Source organism: Mauremys mutica, chromosome 2 (assembly GCF_020497125.1).
Source record: "Mauremys mutica isolate MM-2020 ecotype Southern chromosome 2, ASM2049712v1, whole genome shotgun sequence".
NCBI classification, from domain to species: Eukaryota; Metazoa; Chordata; order Testudines; family Geoemydidae; genus Mauremys; species Mauremys mutica.
Window position 1 is genome coordinate 235920700 of NC_059073.1, and position 20505 is coordinate 235941204.

The 20505-nt window shown below is 42.8% G+C and overlaps 1 protein-coding gene across 1 annotated transcript in view; it reads right to left on the minus strand.

Annotated features, from left to right (window-relative positions):
• LOC123363988 (ATP-dependent translocase ABCB1-like) overlaps positions 1 to 20505 on the minus strand; it is a 56361-nt gene that overhangs the window by 20434 nt on the left and 15422 nt on the right. Inside the window, exons 10-18 of the mRNA XM_045005669.1 lie at positions 15782 to 15959; positions 13729 to 13842; positions 12104 to 12214; positions 9580 to 9705; positions 8892 to 9095; positions 7874 to 8044; positions 5459 to 5620; positions 4270 to 4512; positions 1990 to 2136 (exon numbers count right to left, since the gene is read on the minus strand). Of these exons, the coding sequence (XP_044861604.1) occupies positions 1990 to 2136; positions 4270 to 4512; positions 5459 to 5620; positions 7874 to 8044; positions 8892 to 9095; positions 9580 to 9705; positions 12104 to 12214; positions 13729 to 13842; positions 15782 to 15959 (1456 nt within the window). The remainder of the gene's footprint in view (positions 1 to 1989; positions 2137 to 4269; positions 4513 to 5458; positions 5621 to 7873; positions 8045 to 8891; positions 9096 to 9579; positions 9706 to 12103; positions 12215 to 13728; positions 13843 to 15781; positions 15960 to 20505) is intronic.

Consider the following 20505-nt stretch of genomic DNA (forward strand, 5'->3'; position numbering starts at 1 on the left):
ACCAGACCCTCCCCTCATTTGCCTGTGAGCTGCAGTTCCACTAAAGTGCCTCCAGGCCAGTACTGGGTTTACGATGGCACCTGTGGTGCCATGGAGCCAGGCCCATGCTCAGAAAGGGTCCCGGACTGCTCTGCTTGCACTGTACCCTGAGACCCCCCAGCCCACAGGCTCCTGCCCCGACCCTACCCACCACTTGCTCCTCTCGGTCTGCCCGCCAGCTGCCAAGAGCTCCTCTCCACTCCCTGGCCTCACCCACTGGCTTCTCTCTGCTTCCTGGTTGGACCTCAGTGCACCTCCGGCTCTGGGCAATCTCTGCTTCCCACTGTCTCCCTGAGCTGCCTGGGACTGATGCAGAAGCCTGGTCCATCTTGTCCAGTTGAGGGGGGAAGGGGAAATGGTGTTGGGGGCTTGGCTGGGCCCTTCCAGGCACGTGGGTCCTGAGGGAGCCCAGGTGTGGCAGGCCCTGGCCTGGCTGATCGTGTCACTCCCGAGGGGCCAGAGTGATTCCCCGCCCCAGGACGATGGTGTCTCAACCTGGCAGACACAGTTGTCTCCCAGCAGGGCCAGTGAGGGGGGCCAGGAGGCAGGGCATGGGGCAGTGGGTCTCTGGAAGGCCTGGGGGGGTGCTGGGCTGTGAGGGGGCGGGGAAGATCTCTGTGTGTTGGGGCAGTAGGGAGTAGGGGTTCTGTGTGGAGTGCTGGGCACTTGTGGTGTTGTGCAGGGCGCTATGCATTTGTGACAGGGTCTGGGGGAGGCGCTGGTCATAGCGGGTCCGGGGGGGCTTTGGCCATAAGGAATCAGTGTGTGTTCCGGGGTTGGGCAGGGAGGGCTGTGTGATGTGGCAAGGGTCCACCCCCGAGGGGAAGAGGCATGGTGGCAGCACAGGGGCGGGCAGACCATTGTGCGTCCAGCAACTGCTGGTTTGTAAGTAGTGCCCTCACACTGGGCTGGGCCGAGCGGGGCCACCCCTGCCATGCCAAACCCCATTGCCCCTCGCTGGCTCCTCGCTCAGGGACTGTGTGACAGATTTCTTTCCCCCCTCCACACACCCCTTGGCCTCTCGTACTCCTGCAAAGGAATCTTCCATTCCTCACTCACACACCTTTGACTCTCACCAAAGTGCTTTGCGATGCTTGCAACAGCGTTAGCCACATACAATGCTGATCTGCCTTCCCCGGGGACTCCCTGAGGGAGGAGGCCATTGGGGTGTGACAACTGAATCCCCTGCGCCATGCTCCATTGCCCCATATGTTTGGCGCTGGGCCCACAAAAAGTTAATCCAGCCCTGCTCCAGACTGCCACTTCACCAGTGCCTATCTGCCTTTCACTGAATGCTGTCACTCCGTCAGACCATCCACCGCCCCGCCAGCTGACTACAACACCCCTCTTCTCTTGCCTGAAGATAAAAGATTCCCTCAACATCTTGCTCCAACCATTCTCCCTGGCTGCTGCTCCAACTCCCAGCAGCTTCCAACAATCATATACTGGAATCCAAAGGAAGACTCCATTTCTTTCCTGCAATAATTCAGGAATCAATGGGTTAATTATTCAGACAGTCCCATGGATGTCCCTGGTACTTACAAACACGCTGGAATGCAAGGTACCTTGAAGGAGCTTACTGTCCAAAGAGAACGGGTACAATGCAAAGAGCAGGGTCAGGTACAAGGCAGGGAGCCTGCACAACAGTGGAGCAGGGTAAATGAAAACTGAGTTTGATAAGGGAAGGTGATTTGCTTCTCTGGAAAGGTGAAGTCATTCCAAATACAGGGCTGGAAAATAGGCAAGAAGTCCCAAGTGGGGAGAGGAGATCAAAGGCTTGATCAAGTTCCTGCTAAAGTCATTAGAAAGACTTGTAGAGTTCAGTGACAGTGGGAGTAGAAGGAGGCTCTAAGGCATCACCAGAGAGGACTAGCTGGAGGGTTGGGCAGGATTTAAAGTTCTGCATTTGTGCCTGGTTCAAGTTAGTTTACCATACAATTCTGAACTTACCCCAATGATTTTTCCAAATATAACTGCAAATGCAGGGTAGACGCCACCAGAGAAGGCAGCAGCAATCACACCAAAGAATATATGCAGCCACTCAGGTTTGTTCACAGCCAGGATTCTGGAATAAGGCACAGCAGGGAGATTTTCCTCCTACATAAGAGATAAAATTCAACTGTTCATTGAAAGTTGTGGAACATGACAATTTCCTCAGCTAGGGGGTAAATCAGTAAACTGTCCTAGCAACTGTTCATAGATAACTTGCCCCAGCCTCCAATGTACACACTGAATGAGCAAATGTATTGAAGATTTGCTGCTCTGTAATTTAAGGTCTTAAAACTGCTATTGCAAAGAAGAAAATCTGCAGGTATAAATTTAACAAAAGGCTAACGGGGCGGTGTGGGGAGAGGGGTGGGTGGGATGGGGTCTATATAGTTCAGTGAAATGTCAAATAGGGTCAGTGACCATGGTTTGCAACTTTAACACATGAATCATTATAACAACCTAAAAGTCTCACTGTTCTTTTTATGCTCAAATCAGTCTAGTTCAGCCTCTGCTAAATGCTAGTGGGTTGGCAGTAATACAATTGGGTCGACTTATGTCAGTTAGTCTGTTTTGTCTTTTACAAAATACAGACTATGACTCATTATCAGATGCATGGAAAAGGCATATGAAACAGTGATTTAGGCTTCATCTCCCTTGAAAAATACTTGGCAGCTCAATTCAACTTCACTGAACTATTCAAAATGTCCATACATTTGTTGAGGAAGTTGTGGAAGATGAAATGAAAACATAGGAACTGGTACAAATTATTAGATGAGGTTCTGAGCCAGTTGTGATGGCCTCGCCTGGTTATCTTTGCCTGTGTTGCAGATACTGGAAAAGCCTGCCCACACTTCAACCATACAAGCCTGCTGAACTTTGTGACATCAATAATTTCATGTCTTCCCATCTGATTTCTTCACTTTACTGAATGTGTTTAAGGATCACAGGGCTGGCTGGGCTCAGCTCCGCCCTCCAGGCTTTGTGACCTGGTGCACATGATTGCAAGGCCACTCTCATAAATTTGGCCCGGTTGGCCCCCTCATCAGGCCAAACCTGAGCAATGCTGCAACCTCTGAGGTTGCAACACCCGGAGTAAGGAGCCAAGCCCAGCTAGCCCAGCGGGACAGGAGATGCGAAAGAGCAGCTGGTGTCAAAATCTGTGGTAAACACTGGCCCCCCGATATAACCCCCACCTCACAGCTGGGCAACACTCCCTCTTCCATAATCCTTGTCCTGCACCCCATTTTGGACCCTCTGCTGTAGCCTTCCCCTACAGCCAAGCGATTCTCCCTCTGTCATACCACCTATCCTGGCCCCTACCCCCTCAACTCCTTCCCACAACCCCTCACTGTAACCCTTGGACCCCAAATCCCCCCACTCTTTTACCCTCTTCTCTCCAGGGGCTGCATGACGTGGCTGTGGTTTTTGGGGAGCTATCAGTTTGCCACCCCTCCCCTGGATCTGTCTGCCCCCATATCCTTCCCTCAGCCCCAAACTGCACCTCTACACCCCTCTGCCCCCATTTTGTTCCCCAGACCCTCCAACTCCTTCTCATTACATCCCCAGACTCCTAATCTCTCCATTTTACCTCCAGCCCCCCAAACCTCTTCACCCCATGGGTTGTGTGTGGGAGGGTTGTGTGTTTTTGGAGGGGGTGTCTTGGTTTACCACCCCTCCCCCCAGTTGCTGGTGAGGGGAGTTCCCCAGCTATTTACATCTGGCTAGAACATATGGAATCTTAGCTCTGAGCTCCACCAAACTCCTGATGGAGCCCTGCGGCGGGGGAGAGCATTGTGTCTAGGAGTGTCTTACGAAGTCTCTGGTTCATAACAGACCATTACAAATAGGGTCTGAGCTGAGAAAGGTTGAGAAACAAACACAAACATCTAGCAAGGTTAGGTACGTTATGGATTATGATACTGTATTCAATAAATCAAACATTTTATTATTATTATTTGAACATCTTAATAAAAAGATAACTAACAAGCATAAAGCTCCTTAACACAATATTGTGTAGTAGGTTAATTCTGTCTCAAGAGGTCAGACTGATTTGTTTACACCTGTGTTTTCCCTGAAGATTCCCAATTCAAGTATTCACCCAGGTCAACGCTGCATATCACAGGATCATAGCAAATGTGGCATGGCTTAAAGCCTTTTTAAAAAAGAAAATAGAATGACCTTTGTTCTTATTCTCACAAGCCATCACTAAACTTTAGGATTAAACTGAATTTTAACACTAACCTCTTTCTCCTTCGTTTTCTTCTTCTTTTCAGACGACTTTTTCTTAGAAGAGATCTTTCTGCTTTTACACCTTCTGGATCTCTTAGGAATGCTTCCCATCTCAATGATTCCTGGTTCTTCAAAACCACCAAGATCAGTCAGGTTCTCCATCTTGAGATCTTCTAGATCCTCTTCCTCATAGTCTTCATCTTCTATCTCTTCATCGCTTTCTGACATCTCATTTTGAGTGTTTCCACCATGACCCTAGTGACAAGCAAGGAACAGTGATACACAGTCACAAGACAGTTTGCAGCAAGGGGAAGGAACATGTACTTGGTATGGAAACAAACAAAATAACAACACTTTGGTTACATGGTCACTTTCACATCGTAATTTGTATAGGCCAAGTTCTCTGCCAGTATAAGTTGGTGCAGTTGCAACTTACACCAGCAGAGAATTTGGTTCTGTATGTTTTTCCCGCCTCACTATCTATATAGCTCAGTCAAATCCGGGATCTACAGTTCTGTGATGATGTCATCCACCTCTTTTGCTCAGTTATGTTTTTGACTCATTACATTGGGTAAGTGTGAAGCTACCGGTAAAAAACAACCACTTCCAACTCAGAAACAAGATTGACTGATCAACTTTCACTCAACTAGAAAACATGCAGAAACTGCAAAGCGAAAATGGCCCAGCTGTTTGAGTGCAGAACCTGCATGTGTCAGCAATAGTATCAGTGAGATCATAGTCGTCAACATTGTGGGTGCTCAGTGGCTCAAGCAGCCACCAAAAAAATAGGGGGTGTTCAGCACTTGCAGGGCTGGATAAATCTTTTGTGGGCCCCAGCGCCTGGACTGTACCCCCACCCTAATGCCCCGCCCACCACTCCGCCCCAAGGCCCCTACCCCAATTGGCCTCTTCCTCCCCAAGGCCCCACCCGCACTGGACCCAGAGGCCCCGCTCTTGCTCAGCCTCAGCCTCTTCTCCCTGAGGCCCACCTGTGCTCTGCCCCTGCTCAGCCTCCCTACCACCCCGCCCAAGGCCCTGCCCACAGGTCACAAGGGAGGGGGAGGGGGACGGAGAGGAGCACCCACCAGCAAATACAAAAATCAGCACCTGTGAGTGAGATATACAGATAATGTTCTGGAGTAGAGAGATGGCCAGTAAATCTGAAGCATTTAGTCAGGAGTGCTCTATCACATCTCATTACCTGCTGCATCACAAGAGAATAGTAGACACCCTTCTGTGTCATGAGTTGACTGTGTGTTCCCTGTTCAACAACAACACCGTTGTGAAATCCAGCAATAATGTCAGCTGTTCGGATTGTGGAGAGCCGGTGAGCTATCACAATGGTGGTACGTCCAGCCCTAGCCTTACAGGGGGAAAAAAACCCGAGAGATTTACTTTAAAATGTGGTGAAAAAAACCCAGAAACTCCCTACCTAACAGCACAGTGATAGTGTGGAAAATACAAGTGTAAAAGCCCTGCTGACCCTTTATAGATGATCATTATTTCCATGCCTGCTGTCTGATTTAACAACCAAAGGACACTTCTGATTACAAAATCCACATTTATAATAATGACAGGGGAAAGTGGATTAATTTTATAGGCTGTGCAGATACCCACAGCCTATAGCTAAGGTTGCCTGACACTTCCAATTGTAAGACCTGTTGTCAGATGCTTATAACTTTGCCAAGATTTAATTATTTGGGCTGAAACTTTCCATGCCTCTGCCTCAGGTTGTGTTTTTTTGTTTTTTTTTCTAATTTCAGCAAAAATGGTTCAATGATTTCTCAGAATAAGTTTGAGCAAAATATTGCTGTTTTGCCCATATTAAAAAATTCTTAAACTGTTTAATTGAGAAGTTTTATCACCTAAATGCTTGAGAGCAGGGATTTGAAATTTGGAGGAGATGGGCATGTCTCACTGGTATCAGGGATGTGCCTTTTACCATTCCCATGAAAATCTACCCAAATTTGGCCCAGTTATGAGGCTCTGAAAAATCTCAATTTCCATGTGCTCAGTAGAGACTTATTAGAGTTCAGCAGCTAAATTCCCCAAAGAAACAGTCTGCTTTGAGCACGCTACATTGTATGACAGAAGTGGTGACCAGATCACAACACTAAAATATCAGGACACACTGGGGTGCCGTCAGCCTCACCCACAGTCCACCCCAGCTCCTCCCAGGCTCTGCCCCCACTCTGCACCAGGTCTGCCCCCACCCCGCTCTGCCCCCCTTTCTCATTCACCCTAATGACAGGAGTGCACATGCACCATCCCCACAGAGTGACTAAGCATGTTCCAGTCCAGGATTGTGGGGGCTGAGCAGGACTTTGCCTGCAATTTCTCCTCCCTATAGTCAGCGGGAATTGTGGCCCCTGGCACAGGAAACAAGAGTAGGGAGAGCAGAATGAACAGTGATTATGGAAGGAATCAAAGTTAGGCAGTAAAGGATGCTCTTGTCTGCAGGAAACCCGCCTTATTTGTTGCAGAAGTTGTAAGGTGTGTAGTGAATGAGGCAGGGGATTGCAGGAAAAGAAAGGATGGTCTCATTATTGTTATAGCAGCTGAATACTGCCCTAGAAAATTGGATTCTAGCCCTGTCTCTGTGCTGAGCATTCACGGCTGCAACTGAAGTCAATGGGAGATGTGCTTTTAACATATCTAGGGCTGTATAATGCAAAATTCTCTGAAATATTGAGTCCTGGGCATCGCAGATCATGCACCCAAAAGTAGTATGCACTTTCAACATTAACATCTCCATGCCTCAGTTTCCCTTCTGTAATATGGGAGTAATACTACCACCTTACCTGTCAGGGGTGTTGTGAAGATAAATTCATTAGTGTTTATGAAGCACTCAGATACTAGAGTGATGAGAGGTATAGAAAAGCCCATGAGGAAGTTAATAATTTTGTTTTCATAGGGTTTGAATGGCATGGGGGCATACATTGAATGCTGAGGATAAAAAGAAATACTGACTAGCACTGAATCGTGATGTGCGGCAGGATGTGGTGGAGGCCAGCATTAAAGAAGACAACTTCTGTCTACATACAAATTTCTTGGCAATCAGCATTGATGCTAACAGAAATAGAGCCTGTGATTGCTTTAGGGTTGCCACCTGTCTGGGTTTTATCCAGACAGTCTGTTTTTTGGCTTCTGTGTCTAGGTGCCATTTAGGGTTTCCAGGTGCCCAGTTTTTGGTGACCTGGCAACCCTATGGCACCTGAACCAAAAGCTCAGTTACTGCAGGGTGGGGAGAAGTGCCGGGTCATTAACGCGCACCAGCTTCTGCTCAGCCGGGCTGCCTCCTACATGCAAGCAAGCTCCTAGACACGGTCCAGCAAGCAATGGGATGTGTGTGGGGGAGAGAAGCAAATGATGGAGGCAGGGCCTCAGGGGAAGAGGTGGAAGAGGGGGTGGGGCCTCAGGGGTTTTGGAGTTTTGATTAATATCATGACACCAAAATTTTGAGCATGCATCCCTACTGATATCAATGATCTCCTTGAAACCAGTGGAGAGCTGTGCTTAAAAATGGATGGCATGCTATAGCCTTTAATGTCAAGTTTGCCATATGGTTGTTGTGCTTCTTAATACTGATTGATAACTCTAGCAATAGGATTCCTACCTTATCAAGAGCTGCTTGCACAATAGATTCACTCTGAGTGTCCAGAGCAGACGTGGCTTCATCCAGCAGCAGAATCCTGGGATTCCTTGCCAGGGCACGGGCAATAGCAATTCGCTGTTTCTGCCCTCCACTCAGCTGAGCTCCCCTTTCCCCCACCATGGTGTTAAATTTCTGAGAAAACCAGAGGAGCGTAGAGATTGCAGAAGGGGTCAGTTGAAATCCTTTTACACCCCCACCCCCATCTTCTTGTTACTATCACACACAGAAATTCCCTCTTTTAAAAGTTTTATGATGGATGCTCCAATAAACGCTTTAAGAATAATTACTTCTAAAAGAAGTGCCTTGGCCAATTACATTCAGTGTTTTTTTCCCCTTGAGGCAGAGGACAGTTTAAAATTTCTAATGATCGATTTACATTTTTTTCTCTGTCTCACCTTCTAGTTGGCCAGGAATTAGTATGTGGTATGATGGTTTTCTACTAGCTTAAAGAATGTACTCTAAAATTAGATTTTTCAATTATTATAAAATAGAAGCAACTGAAGTGAAGAAACAGACAAACTAGACCTGGCTGAAGGAATCCAGCCATTTGATTGGCTAACAATAATAACCTGTGACTACTCAGGACCACATCAAAGCAATTTTGTTTGCCAATGTCAACCCAGTTTAAAAAACAAATAAGGACAGGAATATTGACAGTGGGAAAAGATAGATAATACCTAGCAGAAGAAAACAGAATAAAAACAATCTGGTAAATTGAAAAATATCTCATTGTCCATAGAAATTCCTTATCCACCCTATTAAAAAATGTTGCCATATGACATACAGTTAGTATTGTAAATTAAGAACATTGTGGGCCAAATTGTCAATTGGAATAAATGACAAAACATCAGTGAAAAGCTAGTGAAGCACCATCTATTTGCACCAGCAGAGAATTTGGGCCACAAAAATTCAGAAGAACCGAGAGAGAAACCAAAGAATTTGTCATAGTTATAATGTGCTCAAAATTACATCAACTCACATCAGGCAGTCTGGATATAAAATCAAAAGCATTGGCTTCTTTAGCTGCTTTCTCAATTTCAGAATCAGTAATATCCTCTCTGCCACAACGAATGTTCTCAGCTATTGTTGTAGCAAACAAAATAGGCTCCTGGCTTACAAGGCCAATACGTTCTCTTAGCCATTTTATATTAAGTGTTCGAATATCTCGTCCATCTAAGGTAATCTGAGTGGAAAGGCATAAATGAAGAGTTTAAGGAAATGTATTATGTTTAAAATAATTAGTTGTTATAATGGTATAATAATAATATTTGACTTAAGTATTTGTTTAGCAGCTTCTCACATGGAACAAAGCAATAACATTGAAACAAAATGACTAGGAAAAATTAAAAATATATCTTCACAATCACCTCAAACTAGAGGAATGGAAGGAGCAGGATAAACAAAAAGGATATCCCTAAATATTTAAATCCAAATTTTGACTTACCTTAATATCAGTAAAGTCATATCTAGGTTTTTACAATATTCTCATCATTATGGTATACAAGTAATGAAAAATCAGATTCAGAATTTCTTTGGATGCTACATATCTTTTGCTCTTTTAAGAATCCAATTTTTTGTAATGTCCTTTTAAAGTATAGGTGTAATCTAGTCAGGAAATTAATCTTCATCCTAGTAGCCAGGAATAGCGACAGTTCATCCAAACTAACCTCTCCTTGGACTGGATCATAGAATCTCTGTAGCAGCTGAATAGCAGTACTTTTGCCACAGTCACTGGAGCCAACCAGAGCGATGGTCTTCCCCGATTGAACTTTCAGGTTCAGGCCCTTGAGAATCTGGAAATATAATCTTTATATGTTAGTCCAATAAATACAGAGCTACTTAAATAAATGGTTTGTTTAGAAAAATATCATGATCAAGCCAATAATGAGAGGTCTGGTCTAACAGTGTACTGAACTCCCAGAACTGCTTTTAGTCCTTTGTTCCAATCCTGGTTGTAAAGCACTTTGAAGATGACAAGAAAAAGTTTTTATTACTAACAGTCTTGCTTTGTTCTATTCTTATTCTATAAAGACTGCCCTAAGAAAAACTCTTTGGCTCTGAAAACAAAGTGGGTGTTTTAATATCCCCAATGGAATGAAGAGTCAGGGTATGACAATCTCTACAATTTACTAGGGAGGGATTAGTTTGACACTTTTGTTGCAATGTTCACATTTAGGAACATTTTACCTCAGTCCATTTATCCCATCTTATAAATGTCTAATATTACTAGAGGCCAAAATATTTGTCTCCTGTGGGAACTCTTAGGTATATTGATATTTAGGCTGATTTATGACGACTCATTTTTTTTCAATAGAAGATCAAACCAATAGTAATATTGTTCTTGTCTCCTTATACTATACCAGAAGAGCACCAGTTTTCCAGTAAGCTAATAGCAGATAAGCTTTGGTGTTTGCTTGACCAAGCAAGAGCGTCATTCTCCACCCCTTTAACATCATTTCTCATCACGACCATCCCAGCTCTAATCTCCCTTTTTAGGTAAGGCAGGAAAGGGCATGTCAAGCTAACGCTGACAATAACTAGAGTCTTCAGCTCTCTGTGACCCGGTTCATTCCAAATTTAGGTACTAAATGGACATTGCCTTGATCTGGTCTGTTAATCATCTCTGGCTGGTGATTGATGAGAACCAGGTATCCAGGATGATTCTTTAACTTTGCCAGCTACCTCTGATACCATTGATAATGAGCCACTGCTGACACAGGGTTAACTCTGGAAGGGATGGATGGAATCATTCTTGAATGGCTCCATCCCATTCCAGCCACAGGCCCAAAGTGTGGCTCATCCGGCCCAGGATTTCTCTTGTGTAGAGTGATGTGGGATTCTGTCTTGTAACCCTTCTGCTCAGTTTGTATGCAAGACCATTAGGGGAAGACAGTGAGACACTACAGACTACACTGACTTCAGTATTCAGATAACATAGCTCTAGGTCTCTTTTTCATCAGACCCAGCTTGGAGAAGTTGACTGGCTTAGCCAGCAAGTTACAAGGTGGGTTTGATGCAGGCAAGTGAGCTGTGATTCACCTCAGAGATGATTGAGTTTATGCTTGTAGTTTGGAGGAACCCATCAGAAGAAATGGCAGAGCTAACAGCAGCACACTCCAGTGAGTTCGTAACCTGTTGGATCCACAGCTGCTTTTGCACGCAGGAAGCAGTAGTGGCTAATAGCATTTTGTTTGTCTTTTGCACTTGGCCAGAAGGTTCTGAACTTTCAATTCTGGTACAGATGTCAATCCAGAGAGAAATATTGGATTACTGCAAAGTACCTTACATGGGACTGTACAACAAGATGACTCCCCTCACAAACTTCAGCGGGTGGAGAATATGGCAGTCTGTTTCTTAGAGGGCATTTTCTGTAGGGAGAATCTTGCCTCCATGCTCTGTGACCTGCACCGGCTTCCATTTCATTGTCAGGAGTGATTTAGAATAATGGCTTTAACCAATAGGTCTTAAAATAGGTTGAGTCCTGGCTATCTCCAAGATTACCTCTCCCCACATGGGATATCACAGCAGCTGAGATCTTCTGAAGCACGGACACAAACAGCTTTCTGGGTTTAACCACATGAGGGCTGGAAGTGAGGCATTCTTGGTGAGCGAGCTTGAATGAAGAATTTGCTTCTGATTCAATTCACCAGAGGCCAAATTTACTCACCTTCATGTTATGCTGTAAGCCCCATTTGTTCTCCCTTGCTTTTTCCAGCAGGTGAAAATGAAGAAAAGGTGGTTGATGGTGATGAAGACAAAGCTTTAGTTTTGGAAGGACATTCATCCTGCATTGTTGTGTATTTTTGTAACTAATATAATAACATTTAGCTCTTACATAGTACATTTCATCCATATATCTCAAAGCACTTTAAAGAGGAGGTCAGTATTACTATCCCCATTTTACAGATGGGGAAACTGAGGAAGAGAGAGGTGAAGTGACTTGCCAACTGTTCCTTTGCAGGCCAGTGGCAGAGCTGGGAATAGAATCCTGGTTTCTTGAGTCATCACCCAATGTTCTTTCAACTAGACCACACTGTGGTACATAAATACCCAGAGTACAGGATGGGCACTTTAAAAAAAACTGAATTAAAATAAACACATTAAATTGATAAAATATCAGTTTTCTTTTTGGTCACACAGATAATGGCAGCAGCTTTTCACTGCAAAGATGAATTTAAAAAGATCACTTACTTTAACATCAGGTCTAGATGGGTAACTGAAATGGATGTTTTTGAATTCAATCTCTCCTTTGAGCTTATCTGGTCTGTATCCTTCCTTGGCACTGCTATCTATAAGACGGTGCTGGAGAGAGATTTTGAAAAGGTATTACACATTTGTGTGATTTTACAATTGTGGCTTTAGATGGATAAGTTGTTTAGGACAGTAAAAGAAACATTGTAGCACTACATAGCAGTTTAACTGATCAACTGTTGCTGTATTTCACCCCAGAGGAGTCTGCCTATCAGTGAAATGCAATCCTTGTGTATACCCTGCAAAGCATTTTGGGGTAGGAGACAAGGAAAGAACAGGAGTAACTAGAATAATAAAACATCAACTATACCCTAAATAATCCATCTCCCAACATTTACAATGGGCCCAAATCCCTTAGCTCCCTCCCAGCATCTGCCTAGGCAGAATGTGGGTTGAGAATCAGTTCTTGGAGGAGTGATGCAGCCTGTAATTGTTGGTTGGCTTAAAATGCACAAGCAAAATAAACAAAATGGGGATTTATTACAAAGTCTTCACCCCTAAAATGATACCATCATCCTGAGGCTCCCTGGTCTGAAGTCCAATGGAAAATTAGCCTGGCGCTAAATAGCCTGACCTGGAATTGCTCCTCCACTTCCCATGTTGCTGATCTCTGTTAGACTGACACTTTTCAATGACCCAGTAACCACCAGCAGAGTTCAAATCTTCTCTTTGAGTAGGAATGGGAAGTTTAAAGGGGATCTCCTAGGATCTCTCCGCTCCCAGCAAAATCAAAAATAAAACCAAACCCTTTTCTCTGAGTTCTGGTTTCTAATTGATTCTGGTAGTAGCTTCCAGCTTGTTCTATCTCCATCCAAGACTCTAGGCAATCTGGGAAGCAGAGTTCTGAGCCTCTGTAGCCATCATTGCTGTAGTTCGGGGCGAGTCCCCTAAAGACTTGCTTAGTGTAATAGGTCAGGAACAACCAACTCCAGAGGTGGTTACACAGAGTTTGATCACCCTTAATTTAGTTTCTCTGGGCAAAATTCCGCCCTTTGTTATATCCACACAACCTCACTGAAACCGATCGGCATTTATGGCCATAACAGAGGACAAAACTCAGACCTTTGTTCTAACCTCATATGAACCTGGGACTGCAGATATGTAACAAACTGCTGTACAAAATTCTAAGAGTTAGTTACTGAAAGTGTGGCATCCGTCTTCCCCAGCAACAGTATTACCAGAGCTTTCAACAGCACTGTTAATCTCCAAATCAAAAGCAGTTGAACTGAAATAATGTCCACTCCATATACTTGTGTTTTAAAGAGCAATGTCATTTCACTTAGCTCTTCACTACTTACTCTAAAAAATAAATGAATGAGGGAGTGACAAACCTAACAGGAACGAGGGCCCCAATCTGTAAAGTTGAGCTATAGATCTCAATTTCCCCCAAGTTTGCTATAAGCTCATTTAGGGCTTTGGTTAAGGCTCGTGTCTCCTTAATATGAAGAGAAATGTCGTCTTACTTTTGTTTTCAGTGGTCTGAGTCTATGGAGTTCATCCTCTTTTTGGATTTTTCGAGAAATAAATCAGAAATTTCAGACTGCTAGAAAAGCAACATTAAGTACCTTACTGATAACCTTGTACACTTCATAGGCAGCACCTCGAGCATTGGCAACACTCTCCAAGTGTGGGGAGCCCTGTCCGAGAGAGAATGCGCCAAGGAGCACAGAGAAGAATACCTACAGGGAACAAAAACAGGAGCTAGCGTACAGTGGATCCAGACCTGCAGTTTCTTTAGTGTCATGATAATCCTGGTGGTTCTGTAAGAGCTTTTGCAAAAATATATATATATATATAAAAAGAAAATAAAAACAAAAATTTCAGGCTGTATTTTTCCAGCTCCCCCAGTTTTTATACATTCCCTGGATTTGACACAGGACGTGGTGAATGTAGCTATTGTGTGCACCACATGCCCTTTAACAGTTGGATTAGCTTTTTTTTGTTACTCCTGCGTTCATTAACTCCCATTAAGAGAATAAATAGTGAAATTAGACATCTCTCCATCTCTTTGCAATATTAAAAACCTCAGTGTCCTCAAAGAGAGTTAATCCACAGTTTCCTGAGGCCCCAGTCCTTCAAAGTGCACACGTAACATTATGCCTTGTGACTAGTTCCACTGACGTCAAGTTCTCATCAGAAGTCAAATGGCGCTACTCACAGTGCATAAAATGAAGCATGTACCTAAGTCTTTGCAGGATCAGGGCCTTATTCCTTTCCAAAGGAAAAATAATCTAAAAGTTTTGGTAAAGTACAATAATCCCTTGCAGGGATTTAAAAAAAAAAAAGAAAGATGGTCACATGGCTGTGACACTGGCAGACCAGGTGCCAGCTCATGCCAAAACTCCAGACCTCCCTGAATGCTTACAGATGCATAGCTAGAAGCCAGGCCAATTCATTTATGTATTATTATAGAGCAAAGTGATTGTTGAATGTATAAGAATGTATTTGGTGTTTAAACTTCATGAAAACTAATGGGACGTTAATGCATTGTTTTAACTAATGCATTGTTTTCACTTATCTGGATCCTGTTATAATGTTGTAGCAAACATTCACATAGTGTTTGCCTCTGTCAGTAAATAACCCATCAAATGAGAAAGAAGCCTTGTGGAATGCAAATGAAGAACTTAACAGAAAAGTGTTAATTTCAAAGCAAGTTGTCATTGTGTGTGATGATCGAAGGTCAAGACTCCAGATGTATTCCTCACTCTCTGCCATCAAAGGAAAAGCCCACATGGGTATTGACCCTGTCAGCTTGTTTTCTGTGGGAAGAAAACTATGAGTATGGATTCAGGGAAAAATCCTTCATCTCTGCACTGTTTGGATTCTTACAGGGCAGAATAAATGAACATGGAGATGCAGATTCCCTGAGTTATTCTGGGTAGCCCTGAGAAACTTTTGGGAAACTGGCACATCACTACATCTCTGCTACCATTTGGAATTATAGACTTACTCATCTGTACATATATTTTATCTACTTTAATCTCTCAATAACTCTTATTACCTTTTCTTAGCTAATAAGCCTTTAGTTAATTTACTATAGAATTGTCTACCAGCGTTGTCTTTGGTATAAAATCTAGGATACCAATTGATCTGGCATAAGTGATTAGTCTCTGGAACTGGAAACAACCTGAATGTGGTGTGATTTTTGGTGTAAATGACCTTTTATCATGAAGTCAAGTTTGTCTGGGTGGCAAGATAGATTTGAGAGTCTGTCTGTGACACCATGGTAAGACTGGTATAGTGATCCAAGAATTCATATTTGTTACTGGCTTGGTGAAATCTAATTATAGAACACACCACCAGTTTAGGGTGTCTGCCCTGTTTTCTGACAGCCTGCCCTGAGGTAGGCACTCATGGTCGTGAACCACTCCAGACAGCATGACAGTGACCAAATGAGATATTTGTTTAGGAACTTTGAGGTCTTAAGTATGTAGATTCAACATCTCTGTTGATTTATATTAAACATATTTTAACATTTAGTCTGATGGGTACTTTGTGCCTGAGTAGAAATTATGGATCCTTTGATGCAGTACTTAAACAACAAAGCATTTTCTCTAATTTATAGACCATTTAAAAAAAGTTTGCCTCAGCTAATTGACTATACTGTGGTGTACTTACAATTAGCACACGTCCGATGTCATAATTCTCTTTCTCCTCCACTGTGAGTTTGGTTCCATACCAAAATGCAAGAGCATAGGCTCCAAATAAAATAAACTCTGTGAAACCCAAAGATGTGTAGGTGGTAATGGATTTTTTTACTCCAACTTTCCTAGCATTCTCTAGGTTAACATCATATCTGAAAACAGAAGATAAATGTTTTATTTGGTATGTACCCAGATGACATTTGGTTCCTAGCTTCCTCTCATGCTTCCAGGGTTTTCTGCCATAAAAATCAATTATCTAGATTCTTAGATGGTGTGAATCAACACAGCTTCATTGATTTTACATCAACAGAGGATCTGGCTCAATAATTGTCAACAGTAGGTCTCCCTTCTGGTGTTACTTCACTGAATGTGGCTGCTCTGAGTGAATTATCAGGCACACAGATAAACATGATATTTTGGGGAACAGTCAACACAGCTTTTGTAAATGGAAATTGTGCCTCACCAATCTATTAAAATTATTTGAGAGTTTCAGCAAGCGTGTGGACAAGGGTGATCCAGTTGCTATAGCGTACTTGGACTTTCAGAAAGCCTTTGACAAGGTCCCACACCAAAGGCTCTTAAGCAAAGACATGGGCTAAGAGTGATAGAAAACAAAGGGTACGAATAAGTGGTCAGTTTTCACAGCAGGGAGAGATAAATAGCAGGGTCCCTCTGTGTACAGAGACCTGTGCTGTTCACATATTCATAAATTATATGAAAAAGAGGGTGAACAATGAGATGGCAAAAATTGCAGATGATACAAAATTATTCAACATAGTTAAGTCCAGATCTGACTGCAAAGAGCTACAAAGGCATCTCACAAAACTGGGTGACTGGGCAACAAAATGGCAGATGAAATTCAATGTTGATAAATGCAAAGTAATGCACATTGGAAAACAATCCCAACTATAAATGAAAAATGACAGGGTCTAATTTAACTGCTACCACTTAAGAAAGAGATCTTATAGACATCATGGACATTTCTCCAAAAACATTTGCTCAATGTGCAGCAGCTGTCAAAAAAGCTAACAGAATGTTAGGAACCATTAGGAAAGGGATAGCTAATAAGACAGAAAATATCATAATGCCACTGTGTAAATCCATGGTATGCCCACACCTCAGATAATGTGTGCAGTTCTGGTTGCCCCATCTCAAATAAGATATATTAGAATTAGAAAAGGTAAAGAGAAGGGCAACAAAAATTATTAGTGGTTTGGAACAACTTCCATCTGAGGAGAGATTAAAAAGACTGGACTGTTCATCGTAGAAAAGAGATGACTAAGAGAGGATATGTTAGAGGTCTAGAAAATGAATGAAAAGAAAGTTAATAGGAAACTCTTATTTACCCCTTCATGTAACATAAGAACTAGGGGTCACCCAATGAAATTAATAGGTAGTAGGTTTAAAACTTACAAAATGAAGTACTTCTTCACATAATGCAGTCAACAACTCATTGCCAAGCCAAAAGTATAACCGAGTTAAAAAAAGAATAAGATGAGCTCATGGAGGCTAGGTCCATCAATGGCTATTAGCCAAGATGGTCAGGGGTGGAACCCTATGCTGTGGATGTCCCTAAACATCTGAGTGCCAGAATCTGGGACTGGATGATGGGTTTGATCACTCAAAAATTGCCCTGTTCTGTTCATTTACTCTGAAGTATCTGGCACTGTTACCTGGGGTTCTTTCAACCCAAAGCTTTTGGTAACTTTACTCTGTGCGAGAAGGTGTCAGGAAATAAATCAGGGGAGACACGGCCGTCTGACCAATAGATGGCTGGCACAAACAGGACAACACAAGAGTGCTTTCACTTAAAGCTAAACTTTACTAGTCTCAAGCACTTACACACGTCCACAACAAGTTAGTAAAACACCCCCAACCCTTGATAATTACCAAAGCTGAGTGTGGCTTTCGAGTGATAGTGGCAGCCCGTCTGCTGCTGGGGAACAGAAGATGCATCCAGAGGGAGAGACCAGTCCCGAAGAGTCCCCAAACGAGTCCCCTTATTTATACATTAGTAATAGAATGACATGTCCCTTAAAGAAACCTTGTTAAGTAAGCAGTTTCAAGCAAGAGGTTCCTTCTGATTATTGATTAACCAGGTGTGGGTCTTTCCAGAGCCTGCAGCCTTGAGACCCCAATAGACATTCCTGAGGGTACATCCTGCTCTTCTAACATGTATCAGCAACTTCAATACAATTCTCATCAGGAAGTACGTGGGGTCAAGCTGCCTCTTCCATGGCACCCCAAAACCCTCTCCCCTCCTGCCTTGGTCAAGCTGAGTTTGCTGAATGGCCAATTTACAGCTTGCTGACTAGGTCACTTTTTAACAATAAGCCATAGTGGGTTTAGGCACTTTACTGGTTTGCCAAAGCCTCCCTGTACAGTTCTGGACACTGCCAGAAGACAGGATTCTGGACTAGATAGACCATTGGTCTGACCCAATATGGGCATTCTTATGTAATATTGAAAAAATTGGCCTGAAATCAACAACATGAAATTCAATAAAGACAAGTGCAAAGTTCTACACTTAGGAAGGGAAAATCAAATGCACAAATACAAAATGGGGAATAACTGGCTAGGCAGCAATACTGCTGAAAAGGATCTGGGAATTCAAGTATATCACAAATTGAATATGAACCAACAAGGGGATATAGTTGTGAAAAAAAGATAATATTCTGGGGTGCACTCAGGAGTATCATATTTAAGACATGGGAGGCAATTGTTCCACTCTACTTGTCTCTGGTGAGGCCTCTGCCAGAGTAGTGTATCGGTTTAGGAAAGGTGTGGACAAACTAGAGAAAGTCTAGAAGAGAGTAACAAAAATGATCAAAAGTTTAGAAAACCTGAGGAAAGGTTAAAAGAACTGGGCATGTTGGTCTTGAAAATTGAAGACTAAGCGGGACCTGGCTAACAGTCTTCAAATATGCTAAGGAGTGTTACAGAGAGGATGGTGATCGGTTGTTCTCCATATCCACAGAAGACAGGGCAAGAAATAATCAAGGTAATCTGCAGCAAGGGAGATTTCGGTTAGATATTAGGAAAATCTGTCTAACTATTCGGATAGTTAAGTACTGGAATGTGTTACCGAGGAAGGTTGTGGAATCCCCATGATTGGAGGTTTTTCAGAACTGGTTAGACAAACACCTATCAGAGATGGCCTAGGTATACTTGACCCTGCCTCAGTGCAGGGGGCTTGAATTGATGATCTCTCAAGGTCTCTTCCAGCCCTACATTTCTAGGATTCTATGAGTATCAGCTCGCAAAGGGAAGAGTTAGTGCTCACTCAATTTTTGAAGAAAAAGTACTTTAGATAAAACCAAACAAGTAAATAGAAGCCAGAATCTCCTTTGACTCCACAACCTGACAGTAGTTCTCTCCTGCTGAATGCTGTTGGAAGCCAGGAACTATTCTCATAAGCTAAATTACCAAGACATATGCCCATAGCAAGCAATCAAATATAAATTAAGCACCATATTATGCTAGTTAACCCCTGTGAGACAAGGACAAAGATTAACAGTTAGTTAATGAAAAAAATAATTTTCTTTTTGCTTGTGATTCCTTTACAAACTTATGGTTTTCCATCAATCAATAACAGCTTCTGTTCACTCATTAGCTATCTAATCCCCTTTAGCGTCTCAAGGGCATTACAGAAAGCACCGCTCAGCCCAGCAATGTTCTCAGAACGTTTCAGGAGGACATGCATATCATTTTATTGTTCAATGACATGCTCAGAAGCTGTGTAGGAACCTCTCGACACATACATTATGTACAAAAATGCCCTGACCAAAAGTGGGAAGGCCCAAAATGAATGGCAGTGTTTACGCAGTAGTGAAGGGATCCTAAAATGATGTGCAATTAATTTCTTCCACATAAACTGCTCAGATATCATTGGTGCTGTTCAGATTAGAGCAGGGGTCGGCAACCTTTCAGAAGTGGTGTGCTGAGTCTTCATTTATTCACTCTAATTTAAAGTTTTGCATGCCGGTAATACATTTAAACATTTTTAGAAGGTCTCTTTCTATAAGTCTATAATATATAACTAAACTATTGTTGTATATAAAGTAAATAAGGTTTTTTAAATTTTTAAGAAGCTTCATTTAAAATTAAATTAAAATGAAGGGCCCCCCAGACCGGTGGCCAGGACCCAGGCAGTGTGAGTACCACTGAAAATCAGCTTGCGTGCCACCTTTGGCACGTGTGCCATAGGTTGCCTACCCCTGGATTAGAGCAAGAAGAGGATTATTTGCAAAGCACTAAGCACGCATTTAACTTTAAGCATGTGGGTAGCCCCCTTCAAATCGATGACATAGGAAAGTGATAGGCAATCTTACCTAATGTCATGATCCAGTAAAACATGAGCTTAACTGTAAACACTTCAATCAATGATTTCAGTGGGAGTGCGCATGTGCTTAAAGTATTTGCAGAAATGCTTTGTTGGACTGGAGCCTTAGAGAAGATTGCATTTTCTATAGCTTCAGCTTCCAAATTCAACTTCAGGTTAGTGTCAGAGGGAAATTGGGCCTTACAATGCCCCTCCATAATGTAGGTCAACTGAGTGATTGCAAATGTTCATGAGTGACAGAAAACATCTCCTTCCATATGATCATATTTATCTTCATCTGAACTTCTCAGCTGTCTGGGGGATAAACTGACAGATCATCTTGGATTTTTTAAAAATAACCACATCACTTTCCCAAA